This window comes from Vollenhovia emeryi, unplaced genomic scaffold, assembly GCF_000949405.1.
Source record: "Vollenhovia emeryi isolate VEMERY1.0 unplaced genomic scaffold, V.emery_V1.0 DF939263.1, whole genome shotgun sequence".
Classification (NCBI taxonomy): domain Eukaryota; kingdom Metazoa; phylum Arthropoda; class Insecta; order Hymenoptera; family Formicidae; genus Vollenhovia; species Vollenhovia emeryi.
The window spans coordinates 245263-266456 of record NW_011967103.1 but is presented as its reverse complement, the minus strand read 5'-3'; the positions used below and the strand labels follow the sequence as shown (position 1 = coordinate 266456).

General features: G+C 42.3%; 1 protein-coding gene across 1 annotated transcript in view; it reads left to right on the top strand.

The window, feature by feature from the left end:
* The first annotated feature begins 1855 nt into the window (after positions 1–1855).
* LOC105559585 overlaps positions 1856–21194 on the top strand; it is a 46221-nt gene continuing 26882 nt past the window's right edge. The window contains exons 1-2 of the mRNA XM_012007994.1: positions 1856–2474; positions 13315–13900. Coding sequence (XP_011863384.1) covers positions 13688–13900 — 213 coding nt within the window. The 5' untranslated portion in view covers positions 1856–2474; positions 13315–13687. The remainder of the gene's footprint in view (positions 2475–13314; positions 13901–21194) is intronic.

Sequence of the window (21194 nt, the reverse complement as noted above, 5' to 3'; positions counted from 1 at the left end):
GAAGTATGACACGGTGGTTACGCGACGATATAATAACGGCGGGCAAATGGGATTTTAAATTAGACGCTCGCATTCGTCCGCTCTTCTCGCGCTACTGCGCGGTGAATCTTCCGATTGTTTCATTAATTTCTGCCCGCGATTAAGAGCGTGGATTTTGAAGGATATCTGTTTGTGCGCAAACTCCTCTTTAACCCTTTGAAGCATACCTTTTTCTATCGAACCATTTTTTGTGAAACTTTGTACACAAGGATTCTTGGGGGTCGCTGATTACGAATCCGTTATCAGATTTTCATAATTCAAAACTTGAAAGAATAACATCATTCAACTGTAATTAAACTATGCTAAGAAACATTGTTTAGATATCATTAGGACTCATGTAATCTAAATTCCAGTTAAAGGTTGTTATGGAATATAAAAAATAGCGCGCGCGAAATGACGGATGCAAATTTGAAATTTGTCCATTTCTTAGAATTTACTCATTCTTGGCACTACCCAGAGCTAATGACGCGGACGTGACGAGAGACTAAATACCGTAATCAAACGAAAATGCTGAAAAACTTAAAAACTTAAAGAAATTCACTTACTTTGCATCGGCCATTTTGAATTTTGAAAATCTGACATCAGATTCGTAATGAGCGACCCTGAAAACCCCTTTGTACAAAGTTTTCAGGAAATAATCTTAAAAAACTTGATCAATAATGAATTTTTCCGAAATATTGCTGTTTTTAAATTTTTATTTATTTATTTAACTTTTACAATAAATATTAAAGACTACTCAACTTTTTAAAATGTTTTTTTATCGCTAAAATAATCCAAAAATGCAAAAAAACCCGACCTAAATGCGTTAACTAGAAATTAAATGGCCAAAAAGTAAAAAAGTTGAGGTGGTAACGTAGGTTACCACCATGCTTCAAAGGGTTAAATTCTCCCTGTTGAAAGATTACCAAAAGAATGAGATCCACCGAAAAGTGCGCAGAGTTTAGCCGAATAATCTGAAAACACGTATACACTTTTCATACTAAAACTCGTAGATTCAATCATTAGGTAAACAGTCGCGAAAGAATTTCTAAAATGTACGCTCGCATTATCAGAACACTTCGTATATTACGGACTGATGAAAACGACCTCAATTATAAAATACAAAATTAAAACACAATACTATATTGATAAAATCAGCGGCAAATAATTACAAGCTGAAACCCGCAATCTCTTTATAATTTGTAGTACAGCAGTTAATTATTAAAACTTGGTATAATAATATAATAAAATTAATTAAAAGTTTAATTAAAATGTGTGCGGAAAAAGAGAATATTACGTCCTTATAAAAAAAATGTATAATGATATTATTTTGTATGACCGAACAAAAATAATATTTACAATGTGTATCCATGCGTTATCTGTATTTTCGTATAAGGCGTTGCGTAAGCTTTGAAGCTAATATTAAAACACCACAGTATACCAGACAATGGATATGCAATCAAAACTGTTACGATTACTTTGTGAAATTTCTGAAAGTACACATACAATTTGCATATCATTGATTAAAATATCAAACGTGCGTCACGGTTTTTCCACTACGAAACACTAATTTTTGCGTTGCGACACTGGCGTGACTTTGAGACGCGGCACTCCAGGTCGGGGGTTTTTGAACAATCGTCAATCGATTCCTCCCGAATGAAACGATTATCCTCAGGGAAGATTCTTCGGCGACGGGGTGTGAGATCGGCGCGACTCGGGCACACGCGAACGAACGCAGGCGTTCGAGGGCCGGCTCCGGCTCCGGCGGCGCGGCGCGGCGCGGCGCGGCGCGACGCGTCGCGACGCTCGGCGCCGCGGCCTCCCTCAGTCAGCCCTGCGCCGTACGGGCGACGACCACGAGGGAAGAGGAAGCGCCGCCGCTTCTCGCCGTCGCGCGAGCCGACGCGACGCGACGACGAGCGCCTGTCCGTCCGTCGAGAGCTTTAGTCCGCGTCCGCACGTCGACTGAAACACGCGACCCACGTCCACCCGGTGTAGTGTGCGCGGCTTCCCTTCTTCCTCCTGTCACTCAAGCTCGTCCTGAAGGAACGGCCAATACTACCGTATCAGATAACAGAGTCTCTCCTTTCCCCTGCCGTTCTCCGCTTTTGTCTTTCCCTTTCTCTCTCCCCCTCCCTCTCTCTCTGCCTTCCTTAGCCTCTCGTCGTCCTACTCGCGCCAGTTATTTGATAGTTTTTCTCGTTTCCGCTCCTTCGACGAATGCCTCGCGATCCTTTCTGAGATAGATGGAGGAGAGGATGTTTCGGGCGCGCGGGAGGAAGATTAAGACCGCCGGAAATTCGGGATGTAATATCCGGCGGCCCTAGTTACACGTACGGTGTGTGCGCGCCAGTCAGTTTTCCTGCCTTCGAAGTCGGAGCAGCCTCGATACAAGCCGGAGTAACGGAGGACGCTCGAGAGATTTTGGATTCGATCGGAGGATTTGCTCAACGAAGGTACGTTTCCGGGGAATTGTATTGTTTCGTTTTATTACTGCGAGCTAAGCGACGAGTTGTCTCGCTGCGCGAAACAACTGGTCGCTCGAAGGCTCCTTCGAGTTGTCCAAATCAAGTACAATGCTGACAATTTTGTACATTTTCTTAGAAATCAAAGCTATTGTAATATAGTAAGAATGTTTCTGTTACTTCTTTTAATTTCTATCTTATTCGACGAAATCATATTAGATGATTCGCGTGCACCCAATCTTCGATATGTGAAATTAAATTATCTCTGGCAATTATTTACGAAAGGACTTGTCTCATTCTCTTCCGCAAATTCTAGGATTAACGTGCGGTTCTTACGGCTTTCTTCCTACACTCATTCGAATTACTCGCTTTATAATAAGATGATCGAAACAGCATTCGTAAACAAACGACATTTTTTACTTTGCATTTATACCAACTTTTCCCGGCAAGGAGAAAGGGGCTTCAGCCACATCGTTACTTAAGATCGCAAAAAAGTTTTAATATCACCAGTGTCCGCAACAGTCTCAAAATGCCGCGAAAGTTAAAAATTGTAGTCCGACACGGCAGAAGATTTTACGAAGTCTCACGTTACGAGGGAGGTCTCTTATTGTCCTGAAAAAAAAAGAAATACTTATGAATGAATCATACTACCGAGAATTTTAAATTTAATAAGGAAAGAGTCTCGTTGTTATAAGGGCCGCAACAAGTTTAAATTCACCACGGCATCCCGTTGAAGAGATATCGCGGAAGTTATCTGCCCGACAATGGTTACAAGAATATTCTCTCTCATTCCCTCCTTCTCGCTATTCCCACGTACTCCCCGTACGTCGGAGGGTGATTCTCCATCCACCCGTGCGACGCGACGCGACGCGCCGCGACGCGACGCGACGCAGAGAGCTTCGCCTCAAACTTTTCCGTAATGAGATTTCCCGGGGAACGAAGAGGGATTACGGCGCGGAGAGACTTTTTGCTCGTGTCGCCCGCGCGCGCATCGCCGCGGTCCCATACATCAAACTGTCGGCCGGGGATGTTGCAGGTGCATATGATACGTTCGGCTCCGTTAAGCGCCTTTACTACTCGCGGCGTGGCCGCGCGGAAAGGCGTATCGACGAGCGCACATTTTTTTTTCGCCAACTTTCCGCGCGCACCGCGCAATTAATCGACGTTGTTCCGGCCCCCAATTAGCCCCAACCCGACGGCTCAGCACCGTTGATCGGGTAACCGCGCTGAGAAATTTGAGTATCGTTAACTCTGGACGGGGACGCCGGAGTGATTCTGCACCTTTTGCGCTTGAGAACTGTCGATTCATGAAAACATTTGGGTAACACAAATTAGGAGGCTTACGCGTACAGACCGAAAGTGTCCCACTGCTCGGACTGAATCAGAGAACAGTGCGGTATCATTGAAAGTAATAGCGAATTCGATTGCTCGCATTATTGCGCACTGAGTATTAAATGTCTTTTCGGCTAAATATTCTTTGAATATGTATTTAAGACAACAAAGTTAAATGTAAAAATTGCCTATAAAGGCCTTAGTGTTCACTCAGTGCGCACTAGTGCAAGTAATCGAATTCGCTGTAAGTTTAGAAGCCTACAAAGAAATTATTTAAGTGAATAGATTTCTTTTCAGGCTTCTACACTTAGTTTCAATGATACCATGATATTAACATGCATATAATTTCCCTAGTAGCACAATATATTGGCGCAATATTGGAAAATAATATAATGTATTCCCAATATTGGTCCAATATTGTAAGATGAACGTCTTCCCTTATTTAGCCAATATGTCTATTTAGCGACATTAGCCTAATATTGTATCAATATTGGACAATTATTTTTATTACATTGTTAAATATTGGTTAATCCATCTCCAATATAAATCTAATATTACATAATTATTATCGTGCAATATTTACATTTATTCCATGGCCAATATTGGCTTTGCAATATCGGCCGATGCGTTTCTAATATAACCAACATTGTACCAATATTTAACCGATGTTTCGCCAATGCACCGTGCCACTGGAGCTGTACGTTACACAAACGTTTTCATGAATCGACAGTTCTAGGAACAAAAGGTGCAAAAGGTGCAGAATCACTCCAGCATCCCATTACGACGATCAATTAACGCTTTTGGCACATCGATCCATTTGCGACAGCTCCGGTTCTCTCTCCATCCGCTCCGTCCGGGAAGTCCCGGCTTGCCCAAGTTCTCGGAGCACATGGCACGTGCTCGCTCGCGAGTGTTACACGCCGCACATGTGCGCTCCCTCGCGAGTTTACACTAACCGCACCCCCGCGCGTTACCATTCGCGACGCTGTTTATTTGCCCGCGATAATTATCATAGGAGTTTTATAAAGTCCGGAAGCGCGGCCTGCGCAGCGCACGTGACTGCACTCGCAACGGCACGGCTTGTTACGAAACTACTCGTCGAACTTACAAAAGGGGGACGCGCGACCCCGTCCGAAGTAACGACAACGGGATTTAACGAGCGCGCTTTCTATATCGCGTAAACGTGCGCGGAAAAAGCGCGCCCGTAACAGCCGCACTTGCGAAACATTTCGGCGAAGTTTCCCCGCGAGAGCTCATACGACGCGCGAATATCATAACTCGCTCCGTTTTTCCGCGCTTTTATTTCTCGCGCGACATGTCACCGCCACTATAATTCCGGAATTAAATATGGAGAACCTAGAATCTGCCCTCGTTAGTGGCAATTTATCGAGCTGTCAAGCGATTAAAAGTCGCGATACTCTGTCACTTTCAATGTTTATGTACGCAATTTTCGGTTTTTCAATTTTATTCCCGCGTTTTTCATTCTCCAAGATTGCATCGAATTAAATACATCTCTAGTGTAACGTATCGTTTCCATTCCAGCATATTTGCAAGAGAACAGTTTTAAAGTTACATTTTATATGTTGCGTTTCATTTATTTCGCCCCGTTTAAAATAATAGATAGAATACGATCAGATTACATTAGATTACATGCACTTTCAATGTAAATTAATGGGTCTCTTATTTATTTACATTGTAATTGCATGAGCAAATAAATAAGAGTCTAACGAATTTGCATTGAAATTGCATGCGATCTAATGTAATCTGATCTAATATTTTAAACAGGGCAATTTACAACGTTAGAAGTGATATTTGTTCCATTTCACACGTTTATATCTGCGTTTCCGTCACTTAAGGGGATCCTAAAGCCGTCTGTTTTATCGACAGCCTTAGTTAGAAGTAATCTTTTCATTGGCTTTATAGAAATACAAAGCCCTTTTAGGGAATTAAAGTACGCAGCAAAATCTAGACTATGCTGGTCGACTTTATATTAAAAACGAAAGAAAATTAAAAATTTTACTAATTTTTGGTACACTTGACGGCAATATTTGCTTGATATCTCTAGGGACGACATATAAGAACAATATCGTGCAATTAGAACTAAGATTAATAGCCTAGAAAAAAAGATTACTATAAACACAAGTCCAGAAATCCAAGTCTAGAAGAAGAGAAAAGGAGCAGTACGGCGTGTAGAAATAGTTGCGGGCTTTTTCGAGAGAGGTCGCTGCCAAACATCTATCAGATAAAGCCATGGTGTTGACGATGCTAGAACTCGATCCGAAATCTCGGCCTGAGCAATGTGTAGCTAATAAAATTGCTGCTTTTTCGTAAAAGTTGCAAATTTATGGGCTATAAATTTCTCGGACCGAATTCTAGCCCTCCAACTTTCTCTTTACTGCTGCCGAAAACACTGGAAACCCGGTAATCACAGACTGGCCCATAAAAGTTCGTCAATATCCCGCGAGTGAGAGAGAAACATAGGCTTCTACGATCGTAGAATCGTAGAAGAGTGAGGTAGCCTATGTTTCTCTCTCACTCGAGGGAATTTGACGAACTCTTATGGTCAGTCTCTGGTTACAGGGTCTCTAGAAAACACCGGTCTGAGGTGACATCCAAAGTAAAACTTGAAATAAAAAATGTCGATAATTGACGTTTTCATTTCCGTTTCCTATCTTATCGACACTGATCGAGGTCACCAGCGGCTTTAGGATCCCCTTAACACTATCAAATTGTCTCCGTGAACATTCAGGACGTTGATTATTCGATATTAACGAGTCCCACGGGCGTTTTTGCGGGAATCGCGTCAATGGTCGATTTGGTACGATGCGTCGCGATGCGTGTCGATGCGTGTCGATACTGAAGGGGTTAATCTACGTTTTTACGTTCCTTCGATGTCGCCTCTCTCGTACGTAAGTTCTGCGCCGCGATTTAATTAAACTCTCTCCAACGAAATGCCGTCGAAAAATCGATGCCTGCCGCCGTTGATTTTACTAGCGGTTCCGCGAGACTCCGAACGAAGCAATTCCGGCGAGACCGGTCGAGTCGATTTAGCTCGTTCGTGCAGAAATCCGCGCCCGAACTAGTCAGCCGACCCCGAAAAGTTGCGGATCGCAGGGAAAATTCACAGTGACGGCAACGACAGCGACAAGGAATTGCTCTGAACTTATTCAATCGAACTAGTTCACGATAGAACAGAGTGCTTCGTCTGTGGCGGCGATCGATATTAACTCCTTAAACACTCGAATAAATATGAAAGCACCTTCGAAAGAGAAAAAATCAGGGTGGATATCCGTGGAATAGGCGCCGAAAGACTTGAACAACACTGAGAGAAGTGGGTACGTAATTATGAAGTTTGCCGCAATGCAAATATTACCTCGCGAAAATTTTGTTTTCTTCGTCGTCGTCGCAAACAATCCTAGTGACGTAATAATTAATCGTAGTATAACATAGTAGAAACATACAAATCTCTTTAAGTTGCCAGTAACAATAATCAAGCTTTTTAGCCGACATTAACCGGCCAGTGGTTTTAGTACAGAAAATTTATTGCGAAAAACATTACCTCAGCCAGGGTTTGAACCTGGACCTCTCTACTCTCTAGGCGGGCGTCTCACAAATTCGACCACTGAGGCATGTGGTAATATTTGTCGCAATAACAGTGTAAAGATGATATCTCCGCGTCTATTTTTCGACTTTAAACTGCGCACCGATTCGGGTTGTCGGCAGTACACAGGACTGTCGATACGCGATTTTTAAGTATCCCTGTCCCCCTCCCCCCTTTTCACCAACATAGACGCAATTGCTAAGTCCAAATCTTCTAAAGATTAATTGAGACACCATCTTTCAGCCGTAGGTGTAAATTCAAACAAAGAAATCTCTTTAGGTTGCCAGTATTTTCCGCAATAAATTTTCTGTATTAAAACACTGGCCGGTTAATCTCGACTGAAAAGCTTGATTACTATAACATAGTAGGTTCATTTCGTCATTTGGTTGGTTTCGCGTCGATATCCCTTCCATCATTATTTTGGCCAGACCAATGAGCGAAAAGTTGTGTGTGTGGTAGCTTTGATGCACGGGAAAAAAATGTAGCTGCCGTAGCTAAAAACTGCACGTGGTAACTAAATTTCAGTTGTAAAATATGGACAGCTAATATTTAGTTGCGATAGCTAATAGTTTGCTACTGTGCCCATTGTATTAGGTGCGATAGCATACCGTTTGCTGTGCTTTAGAAATGTATAGTTATGGTAGCAAAATATTTTTAGCAAATCATCATATGGTAGCGAAATTCTTTTTTCCAGTGTGAGTACGCACACATACACACACACCCATAGGAAAAATTTCCGGATCCAATGCTATTACACTTGAATACATCATAAAATGGGATCGATACAGCGCCAATCATATTTATTATAGAGAGAAGAGAATATTTTAATCTTAAATGAAAAATTCTAAAGTCTAAAATCAAATGATAGTATGTATCGTTTTTTGTCGAATATCGTGCTGCCAACTTCGTGCGTTGTAAGATGGGGGGCAAATTTATTCTAAACGCAAGAACAACGACAAGGTACTGTTTTTTGTCTCGGTAACAGAAATCCTTTCTGAGGGCGCACACACACGCGCGCGCGCGCGCCGCTGGATTTCTGCCCAAGATAACGGCGGAAAAGGGCCGACAGAGAGTGGACCTACTAGTTGTACTATGAATTAATTACCAGTGGTCGTTAATTATCTTGTAATCAGAAATATATGACTGTTGTAAAGGTACATTAATACCTCGAAATAACCCATCGCTCATGTTCCGCCGCGCGATTCGCCGTATTTTGCATAGAACGTTATGTCAGAGCAACGAGAACTCGGGATTACACTATGCTTTAGTGAGTAATCTATGACCACTCGGCCAGGAGAAACGAAACGAGAGCAGGTTAAACTCTCGAGGGATAGCTCTAAGCCGGGAATGTCACGGTGAAAAATTGTTACATCAACGGACGAATGGGCCCTGAGAGAGAAGGAGAGAGAGAGAGAGATAGAGAAAGGGTGGAGGGGGATGGGGGAGGGAGAAGTAAACGCAAAGTCGAAAGTTATAAAGAAACGCACTCGTATACATCCGCTGAGTTTCATTCTTCATGAACCCGCGTCTGATCTTACACGAGAGTTGGTTCTCTCACGAGGGGGTTGCATGTCGCGCGCGTTCACGACAAACGTTTATTTAATATTTTAACAGATTTATTTAAACCCTATGACGCGAGATCCGCAGATTTCCATGAATATAGAAGCTCGCTTCCGCTTCATCCACCGGGAGCCATAAAATGTTTATCACCCCGGCCGATACTGGTTAACGATTCAACGCTCTATCCCGGACACGAAAAATCCAATCGGTGATCCTTTGTCCGTCTCGTTAATGGTAACGAGTCTGTTGAGGCTATCGACCCACGGTGTACGACGGTATTTCTAATTGTGTAATTATCTTTTTCTCAGCTAATACAATAGATGTATAAGAGGGCGAAACGAAGAGCGAACGACCCCTTAATTGCAATCGACGCCAATTGACATTGACGTAGCCGGAAAATTTCCATTTCCACGTTTAAGCCCGTTCGTCTCGCTCGTCCCGCACGTTTGACCGATTACACCTCTTTACGACGCATACCGGATGACCCGAAAGTCTCCGCGGGGAGGCAGATCTCGGGCCACTCACGGCCTGCGCTTTATTAAACGGGGTCTCGAGCCGACGTCATCTGGCACAACCGTAAAGCAAACTTATCGCGCGTCCTCTCGGCACCTCGGCGACCCGTATTACGGGGTCGGACAGGAATTGGATTCGAAATTTGAGGCGACTGCGCAAACGCCCGGGCAAGTTTGCGCGAGGTGCGTTCGGCTTTGTCTTGGAAAACGCGAAAGGGGCGTCTTCGCACCTTCGCCGGAAATACGTATAAAGCGTGGCCCAATTAATCTTTCCGACTAATGCGACTGCACACTGTACGCGGTGACTCGGAAACACCGCTTTTCCTCGCCAGATTTCTTCGCCGAGCGTGTCTTCTTCCAACCGACGTTTTCTCTTGTAACTTTCATTTTTATCCCTGGACATTTAAGCATTTTCCGTGTGTTCCGAGCTTAGATATAAATCTTGTATCTATCGTTCTACGTAATATTAAGAAGACAGAACATATTTTTCGATCAAGATTCCATTTAAAATGAAAAAGATGAATTTCTCGATGGAACCACCGTCGATCTTTTGTCGAAGGAAATGGAAGGTGGAAATTCTTCTCGTTATATTTTCTGTAAGTCGAATGATGTTTGCACAGTATGCGACGCGTTTATTACCCAAGAGTAGGGGAGACACGGCGCAAATTTTCCATTCTTAAATTAGGTCGCGCATTCTGTGACTAACGCACGGCCGACGACGACGACGACGGCGACGACGTTTCTCATGAATTGCAAATTCCTGTGTTGTTTTTCTCATCTTTATGGCTTCACCATCTCTTCCTCCCTCACTCTACCGCCTACTTTAGTCAGTTTGCATTGCGTTCGTTTTGTTTTGTCAGGAAATAAAACGTACGTCTCTACTGACAATTTCTCGGATGGCATCGCGATGTAATCGAATGATTTGCATGCCATTACACATGCCACATATCGTTGCATTAAAAAGTTGCTTTGAATAAAAAGACTGCTTCTCTACCAACACATTATATTTCTTTGTAGCTTAAGACAACGATTGAATTAATTCTACGTATATCTCGCGAAAAGAATTCCAAGTCGTAATTATTTCTCTCGTGTTACTTCTTTGAAAGAAGTTAGCTATGATTCAAAATATATTTAAACAATAACATTCATAAGGCTCCGACATGAAATCACAATTCGAAGGAATAAAGGATATAAGAGCCAAGACAGGACGTTAGTGTTTAAATGATTTAAAACAAATAGAATTAAATAGGACCATTACGATATAAAGCAAACAAGCGAGAGCGCCTTCAGGTCCGAGCAAAATGTTGGTAGCCCAATAATTGAATCGTGTATTGCTGAAACACCCTAAGTCACTTTTTGTAAATTTTCAGGAGATGAAAAAACTATTCACATCTGTTTGCAGCAATAGTTTTAGAAAATGAGCGCAGTACTTAGTTGATAGTGACATATTTTATTTTACATGTAGGATAGCAAGTAACATAATATTGGTAAGTTTTTAAAAGTCGGTTTATTAGTGTATGTTTGTTGCTCTGGTAATTGGATTCTTTTTGTATTTTTTGATGACTTAGATTAGTAAATGTCTATTTATGAATTCAGGAGCCTTTAGAATACCAGATGTGTCTCATTTACAATAAGCAAACAACACTATGGAATATAGGAACTTGAGGCGTTTCAGCACTAAACGATGCAAGTTGACCTAAATTGCAATGCGTCAAAACTCAAAAGTGTGAAAAAGTGACTTAGGGGGTTTCAGCAATACACGATTCAATTGTAATCTAAAATGATTTTAATTTTTAAATTTATGAGGAAAAATGTACCTCAGCCTGGGTTCGAACCTGGACCTCGCTCTCTCTCACTAGGCGGGCAAAATATATTTGTGCAAATACCGTAACGTTAAAACTCATTAAATTAATGCGGATGTGTTTCTCTATCGCACCAATCTTAAACATCTCATTCCAGTTTCCTTGCCCCGTATCTTCGGGGACCCGTCTCAAGATCTAAATAAATTATGTCTATTTATCTCAGGTCGTCCTTAGAGAGTCTATGGCGGGAGGAAATTCATCCATCTACGGCGCCTATCCGTCTATCCGCCAATTTATCAACCTACACTTTTTGCAGCAGTCGTTAATTTAAGTCACGAGATCGAACGGCAAATCTAACGGCCGTTGATTTACGGAGAGCATGCTTTTTTGGGGCGGTAATGGATCCGACCGTAATTCGAAGCGACATGTACTCGGATTTAATCGGACAGATTTCTTCGAAAGTCTGAAAGGCACGAGCGACATTCGCGGTGGAGGCGAACGGCAGCTTCACGCGGATATTCTGATGGGACTCGCTCCCTCCTCGACGTCCGCCACGTTTCGCAGTTTCGTCCTAATGTTCGCGGGAGCGAGGTTCGGGTTTAATTGACCCACCTCAGAATTAAACCTCGCTGTGTTTTATGAATGCACTTCGCTCGTTCGTAGTAAAAGGCAGTTACTTCCAACTTCGAAGCGGCATAAATGTTTCCCTCTTACGGAAAAACAATATGTATGTAGTGCAAAGTTCGTTTAATCTAGAGACTTTTTAATCCGAGTCTGGCTGTACCAATGTTTATCAGCGTTCGATATTTTTCAACTTCGATATGAAAATATCGAATAAAAACACATGAATGAAAATCGAATAAATACTTTTTAACAACTTAAATAAAAACGAATATTTGTGAAAACCGATCAGTAAGCTTAATCATGCGGAAAAGCTTGCATATTTGTATTGTACATAAGAAAATCGTCCAATCATTATGTGGTTAGAGATGTGTTTATGTGGCTGGCTGTGTTTGACATCACTGTTTATTGTTGCGACCCATAAATGCGCCGCTCATCTACACCTATCTACACTACCCAGCGAGAAGTGACTCGTCGATCGATGTCGAAAAGATGTCGATTCGACAAATCGATATCGATCAACGAGTCATTTCTCCCTGGGCAAAAGAGAACCTCGCGGCATTGGTACTTCGAAAACGAATAGATCTATCGGCTGATTTGCCGGAACTCTCTATTTCATGTGCGTATCATATAATCTTCCCCATATTTCTCATTATAAAAAAGCAACGAAGGTTTTTTTTACAACTTTCGTAGAAAACGTCGATAATTATACAATTGATATTACTTCTTTGGAAAAACATTTTATTATGTCTTTTTTACATGCATGTGAGAAATTATTCTAGAAAAACTGCAACATTTGATAATATTCATTGTAAGATAAATTAAAAATAATAATATAAATTAAATTTGAAGAAATATTAATTTAAAATACTAATTCATTATGTTTTACAACAGTAGAAGCTTTAAAAAACTGATTAGAGGGTCTCTAGTTTACTCTTCAGGATTCGTGGCTGATGATTAATGTGGATGATTAATAGCGAATTCGGTTGCTTGCACTAGTGTGCACTGAATGCACACTAAGGCTTGTCCAGAATCAGTTCTTATATTTATAATAATCTTAAGTACACGTTCGAAAACTCATTTAGCCGTAAAGTGATTTGCACGGATCATTTTCTAACTAAGAAGCCTTCCAAGAGGTATTAAAAATAATCCTTAAATATAAGAATTGACTGTAAACGAGCCTAATGTGCACCGAGTGTGCATTAGTGCAAGGAACCGAATTCACTATAGTATTCCTCGCTTGTTTATCTGCAGTTTGTTATACTTTTTGTGCTCAAGATAAGACAAATATGTATGTTAGCGCTTTAGAGGCAGCAAGAACATGTAGCTAAGGGGAATAAATCCATGTATCCATATATCTACCATAGTTATTTCTAATCATTCCTATGTCTCCTTTTTTTCAGAGTTTCAGTGCTCATCGCCAAAGAATACAAGACTCGTTGCCAAACTCGTGCCACGTGACAATCGTCGTCGTCACCACTTCAGATCTGTTCCTCTTTAGAAGCTTTAGCATGCGTTAACGAAGACACACGACGCACAACTTCACTATTAAAAAGTACCAGATTTCTAATGAGACCTCCGTCATAAGAATTTCTTGAGGTCGGAAACAAAGTACAGATTTACTTCGCGAAGGGGCGAAGAGTCGGCGAGCGAGGGACGCCATGAAGAGACTTGCCTTCGGCGGAGCGAAGTGATCTTCGAGGAAACGAGGAAGCGAGGGCGGATTCGAAGCGTCGGGTCGGGCGAGTCGGGCCGGCGACGGGCCCGATCGGTGTGATGGTCTCGGGGTGGTGCCCGTGCGTGCCACTAGGGCGTCGGCAAACGTCGGCCCAACAGCAGCAGCAGCAGCAACAACCACCGTCATCGTCCAGGGCGCCGTTCACCGTCAGCGGCGCGACCGATCGCGCGGACATGGTGCAAATGTTTTACTACGAGAACCGCGGCAAGTGTTGCAAGAAGCTGCTCAGATACAACGGATACCCGAACAAGGTTAGACAATGCGCCATCGCGCAGTCTCATTTCGCAACACAGAACATTCGATCTGGGGTTCGATCGTGAATCTTTCCCTCCAGCGTGAATTCGTGAAAGATGAAAAATTTAATTGACGACTAGTGCAATTCTTAAATTAAATTTCTCACGAGTTCACGCTAGAAGGAAAGATTCATGTTCGAGCCCCTGTTTAGCTACGCTTCGTTACGTCCATTTTGAAGACTTGAGTTTGTTTAAAATAAACTTCGTGTAAATCTCAAATCCTTTAATTTTTTAACTCAAATTAAAAGTTTTCTAATCATTTTCACGTTACATATTTTTGTAACGATAAATGGTTTGACGGAACAGCCGGCGACGTTTTTATCGCACTTCAGTGCATTTAAAGAATTAAGATTCGACAGTTAACACGACGAAATGTTTTTTGCGAATTTCGACGTACAGTCGCGAGTCGTTGAAGAACGCGTCAAAGTGAATCTTAAAGTACTCCATCTCTTTTCGAGGAGAGCATTAATTATTTGACGAGCGTCTTGATGAGCTTTCTCTAGAAAGGCACTTAAACTATTCTCCCGAGTAGTTTCCTCGCGAAGACTTAATGTGCAGCACGTCCCAGTAACCCGTTCATATTGCTATATATGTATATGGGAGAATCCAGATAAGTAAAGTTAACAAGTTTTGTCTTTCTCCGTCAGTCTCGAGAGGCCGCGATTGATTTATATCTTCAAAAACCCGATAGAAATATCTCCTCCCAATTTTCACCTCATTCAACTGCAACAGCGAATTAAAAGTACTAATCGTTCCTTATATCGCGATCTCTCCAAAATTCTACTGGTGATAATTTTTTAAACTTGTTAAACATAAAAGTGTTTAAGCGGCAACGAAAAATGTTCGTCTACCATAAATACACGCGCGTATTTACATGTAAGAAGAGCGCACGACTTTGATGAAAATGTGATACTATTCATTAAATCTTGGTCTTTCCATAGAGTTAACGGTTATCGACTTTACCGTCCGCTTTTCTTAATTGGATGTGATTTTAATCACATTTGTAGAGAAGCAATCGTCCTGATAGCATTATATCGGAATCTCTTCGATAATTGACCTAACTAGGTATAAATCTACCCACATATCCATTTATCTATCTAATGAAACTAACTCTCCATCCATCTATCCATTTATCCGTATAATTAAACCGTCTATCTATCACTCGATTACATCGAATTCCCTGACTAAGAAGATGCTTTTAAAGCATTTGATTGTTACGGGGTTTTCCGATGAATGAAAAACCTAATGGCGATTGTTAACCATAACATTATATTGTCACTACTTAGGTACATCGTTAACACGATTAGATTTAAATAACGTTAAAATATGGTTATTATTTATTTGCAAACTATATTGAAATAATAATTTATAAAATAATTTAAAATACAAAAATCAACCTTTTAATTTACAAAAGAAATCATTACACATGTATTTAAATATATAAATAAATTGTAAATAAATTCGCCGAGCTGGGCGCATAAATTGCAATTTATCTCAAGTGTTTCCTTTAACGGTCGATTTAGAAGATTTAGATAAAACGCGGCGATAAAAGTTTCGCGAAACGAATGTGACCCAATGAACATTTCACGCTCTATGGTAAGTCCAGGGTCTCGGAGACCACAGAGTGCACCGCGAAAGCGAGATAGATAGAGGAATGGGAGAAAGAGAGGAAACCAGAGGAGAGAAAGAGAGGGGGGATGGCTATTCCAAGTTCACCGCAGAGATGGGTGAAGTTTTCGAAAGCCCCCGGGGAAATAAATCGATTCGATATCTGAATAGCCATTACGCGGACGTGGCTTCGCGGAATAAAGAAAGCATAGCAAAGTGGTCGATGAGAGGGAAAGGTGGGGTGCGAGTCTCCTCGTAGAAGAAGCGGAGGAAAGGCCTTATCCGAGAAACTAGGCTAATGCTGCGAGCTGGAAAACTCCGGCTCGTATCGGCCGGAATTTTCTTTCAATAACCGAGTTATTATTCATCGCGGTCATTTATTACTCGACTCGAAGTCGGCTCGCTCGTCATCTTTCCATTCCCACGTCTCCGTGTCATTTTTCCACGAATTCTTATGCGCGAAGAGTCCCCTCTCTTCGAACAGTGCGGATAAATCGGGTTTCTCGGAGGGAAAATAATGCCAGGCGGTCTAACAGACGGAATTTCGGCGCAGTTGTCTGTCGATCGTCGATCGATTGCGGGAAACGAGTCGCGGGATGCTTATCTCACGTCGGAAATTTCAATTGTCTGATAACGGAAGCGCAGCGCGGCGCCAGCTTCCCGCGCGGCGTCTCTCCTCGGCCGGATTTTCTATTTTCTCGCTCGCTCGTTTCCTCGAAATATGCTTTCTCCTCCCAGTATATCTTACGCATCAATCTTAGACATTACGCGGATGCTCGGATACGGAGAATCTAAGAGTTATCCCAGAGCTAGAAATATGAGCGCGGTAAGTTCCCATCCCGTGAAGATATTCTTCCGAAATTCCGAATGCCATTCTTGCAGTATCTTGAAGACGAAGTACAAGTGGATTCCTGAGATATCGCCTTGCAGTTACGTTTTACAGTGTTACACGTGTAATTGCTTTCGACGATAAGAGATACGGTAGTTTGTTAACTTAGGCATCCTTCAAAGATTTCAAAGATTTAATAGTTTCGACAACACGTGAGTCGTCTAGTTATTTATTGAATATCTGATTACGAGAATTGTCTCGTTGAAATAACAGAGATTAAACGTTACTTCGACCCACGCAAATATTATCTTGCGTCTCAACAATTGACTCATTAATTTCCTCATCGTTGTTCTCACTCGCCGCGCTATAATAGCGTAAAAAAACAATGTAATTCTAACAATAGTCGTTGGGCTAATAATAATTCTAGATCATAGGCACCCACGTCGTGGACTTTTCCTCGTCAATATGTCATTGACGATAATGCCGCAGTTATTTTTACGCGCCCTTCGATACTTCGACGCGAGCTAAATGGTAAATGTAGAAGGTACCTGTGATCACAGAGAAGAAAATGTTACGGTCGATTGATAATTTATGAGAATAGACAGAGTAAACTTTCTTAGAAAGTTGTTAAATAAGATCATATATTGTAGAAGCTGCCTGTGAAATAATTTTTCTTTTGAAATTGCAATTGGCAAATTTGACAGAAACAATATATATAGTTCTATGAAAATGTAAAGGCTATAGTGTACTTAAATATAAGTTTGACGTTTGACGTAAAATTTTTATCTTTGCGTGAGTTTAAGGGGACCCTAAAGCCGCTGGCGAACTCGATCAGTGTCGATAAGATAGGAGACGGAATTAAAAACGTCAATTATCGACATTTTTAATTCCAAGTTTTACTAGATGTTACCTCAGACCGGTGTTTTCTAGAGACCCTCTAATCAGAGTCTGGACATACGGTATCCAGCTTGTAATTGGTTCGCCATGTTTATGATTTTCCCCACTGAATTTTTAATAGACAATTTTAATCCACCTTTATAGTTTTACAAACGTAATTGATTTTGATTATTTTGATGCGTACCCCTTTGTCGAAGTGTTATTGCAAAATGGTGCTGCACATCCACCCATTTTTGCAATAAACAGCAAACTCACACTCATATCAAACTTCGTGCGATGTGCGGTTATATTTTAGGTTACGTCTCGATCTGATGGCAGCTTAAAGAGAGAGTGAGATATTCGTACTTTTTGATCAAAAGATTACTTCTAACAAAGAATGTCGATAAAACAGACGGCTTTAGGGTCCCCTTAAGATCGATTTTCGTGTAATTTTACACATTGTATATTTTAAGATTTTTTCACTAAATGTTGGAAGTAACAACACTCTTTCCGGGGCAGTAAAATGGCTGCGTTAAAACTCCTTAAATATTTGTTTTAAACGCTAAACAAAAGAATTCCAGTTTCAGCAGCGCGGCAATGTCAGCGTGGCTCGTAGCCGCAAAAACTTGAAGAACCTTTGGAAACGTCCGATCGAAGGGGGAAATGATTCGCGAAGAAAGAAAGTGGCACGCAGGGATGCGCCGCTGATTTTAATCCATCACGCTCGACGTGCTGGTGATTAACGAGCGTGTCGCACTGGTTCTCTGGGGTTTGCGACTTAACGCGCGCTGACACGTGTTTCGTTAGCGGCCATGGCTGCGGCATCGACTTCACCGAGAAGGTATCCTCGCGACGTCTATCGCTCTCTGATTAATCGCCTCAACTCACCCGTTCCGCGGATGATCAATGTACATTTCGCGGGCAATGGGCGAAAGTACAAGCGTACTCTCTCGCATTGTCTGACATTCGAACAACAGTAATTAACGACTGTTCGCGGACAGTCGCATTCTCTGTGATTGTCATTCCCCTCGAGAGAGCTCCTTAATGTTATCTCTCCTTCTGGTTTACCTAATATATTACGCAAATTCTATATAGAAGAGAAAAAGAGTGACTCAAGGAAAGCTCTTTGGCAACGATCTTCGAAGGAGAATTAGAGGATTTTCGAAAGAAAAGCTTTTAAATAATAAACTAAATCCTAACTTTATTAAATAATAAATTAGTACCGAAGCAGATCGATCAACCAATTCGAATCAACAAGTTAAATCAATGACAGTCTGATGAGTGAAACAGCGAGAATTTTCTCCCACGACTACGCCTTACAATTAGTGGAGGAGGAAGGTAATTCTTCATGTGTAACAGTATCCGCGGGAACAATTCTTCGCGATGTCTCCCAAGGAGAAAATCGATGATTGATCAATAACGTTGGTGTGTCTTTAACATTGGAGGAGTTCGATAATTTTAACTTCACGCTTATTTTAGATTTAGAAGTTTAAATTCGTGTTAAATTTACACGTACGTTACACATAGTAAATTTGCAAGAAACTCGGACTTGAATTTAATTGATATCTAGAATATCAATCGTACTCTTGCAAAATTCCCCTTTAAAAAAGTTGTTAAATTGTTACGGCACTAGATGTCAATTATTCGTGCATGGAATGAGAAAAGAGTTTAAAAGTTCATGTACATTTATGTATTCTTCCTTGATTCTCCCGGATAGAAAAATAATTCTTCATGCGTGCCCGGGGAAAAACGAGGTCGCTTAGCTTATAACCCGGCTGCGCGTTATCTATTTGTTCCTGTTAAAAGTTAATTAGCGAACCCGGCGAAATTGCCCGGAGAGATCCGACGGGAAAAACAGCGCGGGATCCGGGAAAATATATCTTTCCACGAGAAATCTCTCCACTGCGCTGAGATTGAATGAATCGCTATTAAAAGCGCGCTCGCGCTTATGGAATTATCCATAAATACGCGCGATATACCGGAGGACGGGATAAAGGCCCGAGTATATTGTACGGCGTCGCTGTTAAAGGCGCTTCCCCACGCGGCGAATAAAATTATCCGCGAGTGCGCATTCTTTGGCGAGCGCGCGTGCACACGCGAGTGTCGGAGGTGCACTTTGTCACGAATGCACGATACGGTTGCAGTCATGCATGTGCACTCGGAAGAAGCGGCGCGATTACAATTTACCCGTGGCAGCGGGGGGTATATCTTCAGCGACGTTTTCTTCCCGCGGCGCCGCTTTCTTCCTCTCCTCTCCTTTTTCTTATTCCTCCGCACCTCCCTCTTTCTCGCCCTCCTGCCTCGTCCCCGGGAAATTTACGCGGATCGCGCGCGACAAACGCGCCTTCCCGCGACCTTTGAGAGCCGGCCGAGCGGCAATGAGTAATTCAAATTAGCAAAGTGAGGACGCAAAGCGAGCGATTTTCAAGCGAAGCAGTCTCCTCGCGAGCGGCTCTTCGTACGACGAGAGTAATTGCTTTTTAACAAGCGCGTCCGGGATTCCGGCACGCTCGTTACAGCCGGGATTTCCTTTATCTGCCTTCGGCGCGTGGATATGCGATTATAATATATAGATTATATAGTGACGGGAATATCAGTATTCAATGACGATCATCGATTCCGGAAAAAAAATTCTCCGATCGATAACCGAAAAGCGAGAGTTTCAAACGTATTGACTAAATACTTTTTTTTAATTATAATATTAAGGGGATGCTGGAGCGGTTCTGCACTTTTGGCACCTCTTGCTCTTAGAACTCTCAATTCGTGAAAACATTTGTGTAATATACAAATTATGTGGCTTTGTGTAGGAACCGACAGTGACCCACTATTCGGACTAAATCAGAAAACAGCGTGGTATCATTAGAAGTCAGTTTAAAAGCCTAACAAAAAACCTATCCACTCGAATAAGTTATAGGTTAGGTAACCTATATGAATAGGTAACCTATAAGAATAGACTTCTCGTTAAGTTCCTAAGCTTAATTTCAATGATACCATGCTGTTCTTTCACTTAATCTGAATAGCGGGACACTGTCGGTCTGTACACAAAAGCCACATAATTTATATATTACACAAATGTTTTCACGAATTGACAGTTCTAGGAGCAAAAGGTGCCAATAGTGCAGAACCGCTCCAGCATTTCCTAAAGTTCAACGTGTAATTCGTGTGCGTACGGATTAATAAATACGTCAAAATATGAAATATTTTCCAGCCGAATAATTAGCCAACTTATCACGTTGATTTCTGTCGGGTACAAGTGTAGCTTCAGATATTTGTATCGGAAGTTTCTCGGGACACCGAGTGTCCACCTGTCGGTGCTGATAACGAGCACTATATATTAACAGTTCGAATGTTGTAATCGTTGAAGAGCGATCGCTAATGAAGTCGCTTGTTCAAGCTTGCGATTCGTGATCGGCCGCGATGAACACGTCGGGCCTTCGTGAAATTTCGACGCGATAGTCACGTTTTCGCGGGCCGTTATTACGCATTATCGATCGTTATCGCGCAACAATACCGCGAGAGCGAGGCGACGTGTAACGCGGCGCAGCGCAGTGCCGGGCTCGGACTCGCCGTGACGAAATAAAATCGCGCGGTGGACGGACGCGATGCGCGATTAGACGTCGGAGAAGGAGGGAAAAGAAGAGAGGCCGAAGCGCCAGCCACCGTTGCCTCCGCTGAAAGGGAGTCAGCTTGGGAACAAAAGAGACGAAAGGGCCGGCAAGGGCGATGAGGAAGGTGGCCGGGGAGGAGGGGACGGCAGGGAGGACGGCCGAGTGAATACGTATGTATACGGGGGAGAAAAACGCAAACGGCGAGAGAGCGGTGGCAACCGTGGAGGAGGGAGAAACGGAGAGAGAGAGAGAGAGGGAGGGGGGGACAGAGAAGGCGAGAGGGAGGGAAGAGATGGTCGAGGGGGGGGGGGCAAGCAGGGAGAAGAGGGAA